The sequence below is a fragment of the Euwallacea fornicatus genome, chromosome 15 (genome assembly GCF_040115645.1).
Source record: "Euwallacea fornicatus isolate EFF26 chromosome 15, ASM4011564v1, whole genome shotgun sequence".
NCBI lineage: Eukaryota > Metazoa > Arthropoda > Insecta > Coleoptera > Curculionidae > Euwallacea > Euwallacea fornicatus.
In genome coordinates, this window is record NC_089555.1 from 66,275 (window position 1) to 75,005 (window position 8,731).

An 8,731-nucleotide genomic window follows, 5' to 3' on the forward strand; every position below is an offset into this window, starting at 1 on the left:
TAGTCTATTTTCTATGCCTTTTGGCCTTGACTCTATATCGAATTTTGATACCTATAATCACCAATAAAAAGACACATGCTTATTAAAGAATCATAATTGAATTATAAAAAAACAGTCCTCTTATTGTCGATAAATACAAGGTGAATGCAATATTGGCTTCAGTATTAGTGGAAATAACCCACTCTGGAGGGGAGTTTTAGATATATAGGGGATGAAACCTAATAAATACTTCAGTTGTATTTGTCTTCTGTATTCCTCGACGAGTGCCAGTAAGTGAAGTGATATCGTGGGTAATGGTTCGTCAAAGGTGGTATTAAGGTAGTGAAATGTGATAGTTTCCTTTTTAATATTTACTTAAACAAAGTATTTTTCATTATTATTTTTTACTTTTTTAAAACTTTTTTAAATATGCAAAATTAAAAATACAAAACTTTATATATACTTGATACACAAGTAGGCACTTAGGACGCAACTGCATGTTTAGGGCAACCACAATTCCTGCAATTATTCCAAAAAACTCCAAATAAAATGATCAAACTCCTTTAATAGTTAATTTTCAACTAAAGAATCGATATAAGAAACGGTGTACTTCTGATGACCCATAAATTGTCATTGGCTATAATAATTACTAGTTTTGCTAAATTGAGTGGAGGCCAACAGATGTTCCGTTCTCATTAAATATGTAATAGACTAAGGTATACCTATATATTTTCCGGAGTATTTACTTATTTACCACGAGGATTAACCAGAGGTTTTTCTATCGCTGGTAAATACAGTAGTTCCCTAAAGGAGTTGACATCGTAAGGGTAACTATTACTAATGTCAGTGTTATAAGTTAAACATGTCGGGGAATATATTACTGCAGGTACCTATATAGAAATTCACTGCAGCTGCTGGACGCTGCACAAGAGAGATGTTGAAAACTCTTGTGCGTGTGACAGCGGCTATTGTGGGTGTTCTTATTCTACATACTCTTAAATCTAAAATTGTGTTCGAGGTCTTTGACTTTAATCCCACTATTTTTTATACTCTAATTTAAGAATATTTAAGAAAATCCCCTTAACGTACAGTGTCTCAGGGAAAATAGTACATTCCCCCTCCCGCCTTAACTGAATATTTGTTGGTTATTATTTGAAATAATTTCCGGTTACTCTCATTAACTGAGAAAGGATGAGAAGATGTGTTTTCACAAATCATCCAAGCTTGATTTATATAAAAAGTATGAACCCACTTCACATATTTATCTTGTTGGTATACCGCACATCTACAAATATGAGTGAAAATTGTGTTTGAAAGAGCCATGAAGATTATAAAATCGAAAGTGTTTTCTGTTCTGCTATAAAGCCGTGACAAGAGTATTAATATAATAAATAATAATCCTAGAATCAAACGTCAAGACCCATTCTTTATTATTTCAATAATAACAAACTAGTTTCAAACAAACAAATTTTACTGACAGCAGAGACACACATACAGGAAATGTATAAGTTTAGTTAACTGTTATTATATATTAATAAATTCGTGAGATTCATTTGAAAGAGGAACTCGGTCATTAAACACGACTAAAGAACACGACTAATTGTCGACAATTTTAGTCGTAATTCCACCATGAAGGTAGCCATCTTCGAAGAGCAGCTTACACAAAACTGCTTTCAGCCTTATTCTAGCCACATCGAACCGATCGTCTAGTAAAAGAGAAGCCCTTAGATAAGGTACTGCTTCTTCGTATTTATCCTAAAGAGTCAAAAATAGTAAGCATTTGGGCAATGCATTAAATGTAAATGGAAGTGGTCTTTCATCAAAAGAAATATTGTCAAGCTTACTTACCAATCTAATGTAAATTTCTGCTACTCTAAAATGATTTAATATATTTGATGGGTTTTGCTTGAGTCCCAAATGAGCAATTTTTAAACTTTCTTCCTGCAAACCAGTACTAAAATCACCATTTTTAGCAAAAAATCATTACCGAAAAAATCGAAAACTAACTTCCAAAGTAAGCGACTGAAAAACATTAGCGGAATGTCCAAATGACCAATTGGAACTTTGGTGACTACCCCCCTGATGCAAACCACCGCCTCCTCGGTATTCCCCACAGTCATCCAAAAAATTGCAGAGGCCATTAAAAGGTGCCAGTCGGTTTTATCCTACAATTAGCCCAAATTAAAGATATGCATTTTCCATGTATTCTTCATATACCTTCACAAGCGCTTTGGCAATTTTTGTCCCCAATTCTCGACTATTTAACTTCAAGCTGCCGCAAATGAGCTGCAACAGTTCCGTTAAATCACGGTCTTGGACGTTGGGCAATTCCAATGCTAATACTTTGAGGGTCAATTCATTTAGACCGAAAGGCATATGCGGATTTACCACTTGCATACATTGAGGCTTCACAATCTCTTTTGAGTTTTTGTTTGTCGGTTGTTTCAAATAGGAACTTATGCTAGAGAATTATTTATTAATAGTAAACAATTTTAGTAACTTTCGTATCTTCATATCTAGGTTCCGAGTATCACAAAACAACTATATGTGATAAAATATATCTGTGTGATGTAATTCAAGTAAGTAATGCGTATGAAAGTAAGAAATGATGACGATGACACAGCACCCTAAGAACAACTTAAATTGTATACTATGAACATTTTGGTGACTAACACCATATATTGATATTAGCTCCCTTATAGTTAAATCCATATAATCCCTCATGTGAAAGACAATATACAGGGAATTTCAAAAATTAGATGTAACATTTGATTTTAATTTTCCTAATAGGAAGTCAAGTTCCTTATTTTATTTCGTAAATATACCTGAAATTCACATTTCTACTAATACAGCAAATGACTGTAATTGTACCCGGCCTACTTATTATAATACACAACAACAAAAATCAATATTTAAGTTTAAGAGTAACGTATTAAAGTTTTCTAAAACCGAAGTAATACAAATTAACCTAAATTTCGACTTCGAGACCTCCTAGTAACCTCATTTAGTAACCTCTTCCTTGACTGTACTTACTCAAACATTTTATCCTTGACAAATTCCCACAACTGCGAGTATTTAAACGAACCCAATAAATTCCCGTATTGGCAGAGTTTACTTGACAACGTATAAGTCCCATATTTGTCATATATGTGCAATCGCCGTTCGTTGCCTGGATTGTCATTAATATCCAGAGAAACTATATTTTGCAAAAGTGAAACATCTAAACAAAGGTTAATATTATAGAGCTATTCTTACCATAAAAATCCCCAACTTTATTGTAATCCTGAAGAAAATGTTCCGCCCCCAAAGAAAGCCCCATATGAACGTGATGATGCACATGAGGGTAGTAAAAACCATTCCCTGAGTCTTTGAGCTTGATCTCATTGAATTCGGGAAGGTCTTCGTCTTCTCTAGTTTCAGCGGCAACAAGAGAGGCCATGATTTGTTCACCCAGACTTTTTATGCTTTTATCCTTGCAATGTTCGTAAGTTTCTGAGGATCGAATGGCCTCAGAATCGATAATCACTTGTCGTTCGGATGTGAAACATTGAATACTATCAGTCTTGCAGTTATTTCCTGCGTTACAAAACTCGGATTTTGATTCGGACTGAAAGCAGTGAGGTAGCCTGTCTTCCTGAATGGGTCCGGCTAATTTAGGTCCTAAAAAATAATATTTACTCTTCGAACAAGTTTTCAAAAATTCAAAATTGAATTCACCGATTCCAAGTTTAATTCGACAAGACCAAATTTTCAACAATTTTTCTCCCAATCCATCATAAAACTTTGAGTCTACACGCAACGTATTTTTCAGATAATACATGGCCAGCAAAGGATTATTATTCTCGTAATGCAAAAGCGCCAAAAGGAAATTCGTGCTCGGCTCTATGTAATTGATTTTAAAGGCCAAAGTAGCGAATTTCAGCGATTGTTCCTGTAATTCGTTCGTAATAACAGACTCAATAAAACCACAGAAATAATTATTTACCTTTAAGCCTAATAAATACATTGTAGAGCCCAGAGACACCAAAACTACATCAGTGTGCTCTTTAGGGGCGTTTTGAAAAGCCAAATCTAAGCAATCCAAGGCTTTTCTTATATTAGCTCTAACGCGCCAATAGAGACTAGCTAAAGAGGCTAAAACCCATTTTGGCGCTGTTTTCTATGAAATTAACAGTAAAAATCTCATACAACAATTTAATGTACTTATTACCTTCTCCATTGCGCTAATAATCCTCTGGCCAATTTCGTGTTCATCAGCAGCACCATCACTCACATATTTGAGCAGCTCTTTTTTCAGAAATTCCGAAGGTTTTTGCTCAATGTCAAAATTGTGTTTCTCCTGTGAAATAGGCAGGAATTTTTCCCCATCTATGTTATCGCCTTCACACACTGGTGGATACCACGGTAATTCATGCTGAGAGCCCTCGGGTAGATTCAACTCATCAGTTAGTGCTTTTTTAAGCCTGAAATATCTGGATAAGTCTAATTTGCTTTTTGAGTATGTGGTAAATCTTACATATATCCTTTATTTTCTGGTGGTAAAAATAATGCTAGATGTAAGTCCTCTTTTTCCTCAATAGGCAAATTCCATTCCATACACTCCTCTTTCCGGGGCCAACCAGTAACGTCAAAATACTGATTGCCTATAGTAAGTGAATAAATTAAAAATAAACGTTATTAAGTTTATTTACCTTTAGTAGGCATGCTTGTGGGGAATTTCGGGAACCCGATTCTCAAAGTATGATCTGCGCTCTTGGATTTACCGTAATCGTCTTGGATTGAAGATAGGCGAAGATTTAAGGGATGCGAAATAAATTTATGCTTCTCATTCTCAACAATTTGAAATAAACTATGCAGGTTAAGTTTGTCCATCTCTGGGGTCTTTTCATAGAAATCGCAAGATATCATCGGTTTGCCTCCAGTAGTTCTTTTCAGACATCTTTGGACCTAAATATTGACTACTTTAATTAATTTAATTTTTCAATAAATATAATATGGTGTGTGAGGCAGGAGGAGTCAGTAATAGAGGATATTTTAATGTTTAATATCTTATAAAATTACAGACAATTTGTTTATATGTTTGAGAGCCTCCTTGGAAAGATGTTCAGACGCAATAACCCTGAGTTCTGGCGGAACAACAGCAAAGACCTACTGAATAATATGTGGCCTAATGATTGTATACCCCCAAATTTTGTTGCTGGATTTCAGACTTACTACTACTAACGATCTTATAGCGGTACTTGAGAGTTCTCACCACCGTCCAAGTCCTTCATAATCCATATCACTTAGCCTCCATTGACAATCTTTATGAGATCACCTCGATTAGAACGAATCGAAAATAAATTATCGCCAGTTTCGAAGAAATTTTCCTCAAACCAAGGAAATCTCCAATGTTGGTAAACTCTATCTATTCAGGTTAAATAAGAAGAATGAGAAAAAGTTTTGAACGCAACCTAATTGACATCCTCACTAGCTTCAGCTCAGCCGTAACCACCTTACCATAATTTTATCTAAACTGATAAAACCAAGTAAAACTAAACTATTCTGTTCGATTAGGTTTCTGCTTATTTAGGGTTGGTTTTTAACATGTAAACCAAACTAGTTTTCTATTAGTTTTTAATTGCAACTAGACTGAGAACTTAGGTCAATGGTCTATTGTATATGTATGTAATGGCATGTTCAATAAATCCTGTTTTGCTACTACTGCGTATGATCAGTTGAGGCTATAAAATACTATTAAAAGTGATTATACATATGAGATGAGGTATTTTCAGACTTTTTTACAAGATGTATCCATAAAATTAGCAAAAACTCAGGGCTAGCAATAACCGGAGGTTTTTTTCTATAAACCTATCCATTTCATCAGGGTTTAACGGTTTTAAGTAGGTTTTCCTTACGGATTTAACCGTTTTAATTCAAATAAGGACAATTGTGCAAACAAGAACATATGAACTTCAAAGAATTGATAGCATTCAGTTCTTTGAATGCATTTTTTTCTTTAGTCGATGCATAAGAACAAACATTTATTAGAATTGATAGGATTTAAGCAGGGTAGGTATTTGCTGTGGTTTTTTCTTCCCCGCGATTTTCGGGAAAGTCTTTACAATCCTATAAGAATCAAGAAACTTGGTGCAAATTCCTGTCTTCTTAAATAAAAATTTAGATATCTTCTATCTCTAAAGTGGTAAACACTCAAGAAATTTGAGGTATTTTCTATCCTGTTTTTTAATTTACTTATAAATCTAGAAAATTTTTAGCAATGTTGACTGTTCCAGATAAGTACATTTACCAGAATATACCAAAAAAGTCATTTTCTCAAAAACCAAATACCAATTACTTACTTTCTTAGGCACATCTAAGATCTCAGGCCCAACTGCATCGTACTGATAATCAAATGAAGCAGTCTCCCACATTAATCGCTCTTGCAGTCTCAACCACTGCTGCTGTATACTGTGATAATCATGCAGCTCGAATAGAATGCTTTGCAAGTCACTTAACAATAAGCAAACCCAATAAAGAAAACCATATCCAACCATTGAACCAAAACTCACTTCTGAAAGGTGGTAAGTGCAGTCTCGAGCTTATGGTAACATAAAACTGCATGTCGGTAATTAGCAGCCTCCTTATTGTTGGGATCAATTTCCAGCAACTTCTCATAATAGACAACTGAGCTATTAAAATCCCGCAAGGCAGCATATATGTTTGCCATTGCAAAATAATGTTTTGGTTCTTTAGGGGCGAATTGAATTGCACTGTTAAGGATTTGAATAGCTTCTTTGGAGTGTCGAGATTGGTGTAAAATTCCTGCTAAGTTGTGTAAAGGGATATCTTGGAAGTTGCTGCAATGAAAGCCAATAAAAAAATTGATTTTTCAATTTTCACTTTGCAAAACAGACCCTCTAACAAACTGTATTGCTAATTTTAAACAATCAATGGCCTTATCTCCCTCTCCCTTGATTCGCCAATAGAAAGAAGCCAAGTTATAATGCACCCAAGAAGTAGAATTTTCTTTTAGAGATTTAACAATGTAATACCCAAATTGGTCCAAAGATTTCATTGGCAAAAATGTTTTTCTAAGTGATTCCTCAGGTTTCAAAATTAAATTTGTCTTATTAACCAATGATTCAGACCATGTTTCAGGAGTCAAATTCATACATGTTGGTATTTTATACTCCTTACTGCTTTTATCTTTATCTCTTTCCATATTTACTTTCTTAGGCACAGTAATAGTAATCCCTCTTTCAGTCCCATTAATTCCAATGTTATTGTAAAGGTCTAAATCAGAAAATAAAGTATCTGCAGCAATGCAATCAACATCTTCAGAGGTAACTTTAGAACCAATATTTGAATTTTTCTCTATATTTAGCCACTTTTTTTCTATAGCATTCTTCCGTGATAGAAGCTCTTCATAGAGATCATTTATATCATTTTTACGGTTTTCTTGGTCAAGGAGTGCTAGCAGATCATCAGGCTTGCGAAGATCAAAGGGAGAATCCAGCTTAAACAGTTTTCATGAATAGTTGAGGGTATATATAAGAAATAAATGAGAGGAGTTCATTGAAAACATTCTGGGGTTTTAAAAAAGGATTTTTTATGGGTTTTTAAAAAAATTTTGATGAATGATTGAGGAGCAAGTATACTATGGGAAATAACTTAGAATATTTCATTCATGACTTTACGACTTGTGATTTAAATAAGGATTATCATGAGGTTTTGCACTGAAATTTATTTAAAAAATCAACTTACAAAAGCCTGTATTTTTCCGCTTTGTGTGACAATCCAATGATTTACCGCGTTAAGCTGTGTAAATGTCGAAAGAAGGAAATACAAGAACAAACACTGTTTAAACATAATTTATGGTTTTGTAATAAGTTCTCTTTAATTAATCATATCACAAAAATATGTTTTTTTGGGTAAGCATTATATTATCATGTGTTTTTGTTTGGGTTTAGTGCTGTGCGCTGACGTTTAAATGTCAAGTAGAGGCTGTGTTGCCAAATATATGTTTCAATTGAAGGATCAATGTACCTTTGGGTTGTGTGGAAATAAAAATTTGTAATTTTCATAAGTTTTGAGAGGATTAAAAGAGTAAAGGTATTTTAAACCTACAGTTTTAAATTATTTTTTATTCGAACAGACTCTGAACGAAACGCATAGCGCAAAATTTAATGAAGGTTTCGCTTGAAAAAGCAATTTTTCGAGCAAATTCACTGGCTCCTATTGCAAATATCGCCAATTATATCTTGATGGTTTATTTCTTTAGGATACTCTTCTGTAATATCAAATTGTTGAATGAATAATTTTTGAGATTGAATAAATTTACATCATTTTTATTTATTTATTTATCTTGCCTTGACCTTGTGCTTTCGTGAATTCTATATGAGCTGGCAACAATGTTATGTTTATATTCATGTAGCCCTTAATTAGCTATTAATTTTACTAAATTTGCAATTAGCCTAATGAGAATAAAAACCTTAATAATTGTTAAGGATTCTAAGGTAATGTCTTTTCGGAGGGATACTTCACTTAAAACAATTATTACTTAACCAAACTAAAAATTATTATTATTGATAAGTGTTCTTGATTTTGTGTTTGCATTTCTAAAAAAATCAATCAAATATATCCGAATAAACAATCAAAACTATCCTCAACTATGATAATTGCTAATTATGACGTGTTGTTAGGTTCCACAGAAAGTAAGAATCCGAACAATAGTAACGCTCTTTTTCAATGTTTTTAGGCAAGTTAACTT

At 33.6% G+C, this 8,731-nt stretch overlaps 1 protein-coding gene across 1 annotated transcript; it reads right to left on the reverse strand.

Moving 5' to 3' along the window:
* Nucleotides 1-1,385: 1,385 nt before the first annotated feature.
* LOC136343544 (tetratricopeptide repeat protein 17) lies at nt 1,386-7,930 on the reverse strand. The gene is made up of 15 exons (XM_066290323.1): nt 7,726-7,930; nt 6,876-7,477; nt 6,531-6,818; nt 6,321-6,471; nt 4,671-4,926; nt 4,496-4,622; nt 4,190-4,442; nt 3,965-4,138; nt 3,697-3,910; nt 3,235-3,639; nt 3,013-3,175; nt 2,197-2,440; nt 1,987-2,144; nt 1,828-1,933; nt 1,386-1,734 (listed from the first exon to the last, which is right to left on the reverse strand). Exons 1-15 carry the CDS (start codon nt 7,828-7,830, stop codon nt 1,576-1,578), a joined length of 3,405 nt encoding a protein of 1,134 aa, XP_066146420.1. The 5' UTR covers nt 7,831-7,930; the 3' UTR covers nt 1,386-1,575.
* Nucleotides 7,931-8,731: the final 801 nt, after the last annotated feature.

Coding starts and splice junctions, on each gene's coding strand:
- LOC136343544 (XM_066290323.1), bottom strand. CDS start 7,830: ATGTTTAAACAGTGTTTGTTCTTGTATTTCCTTCTTTCGACATTTACA. Junction 4,927..6,320: donor TCTTAGATGTGCCTAAGAAA/GTAAGTAATTGG, acceptor GTCAATATTTAG/GTCCAAAGATGTCTGAAAAG. Junction 4,443..4,495: donor CCAGAAAATAAAGGATATAT/GTAAGATTTACC, acceptor CAGATATTTCAG/GCTTAAAAAAGCACTAACTG.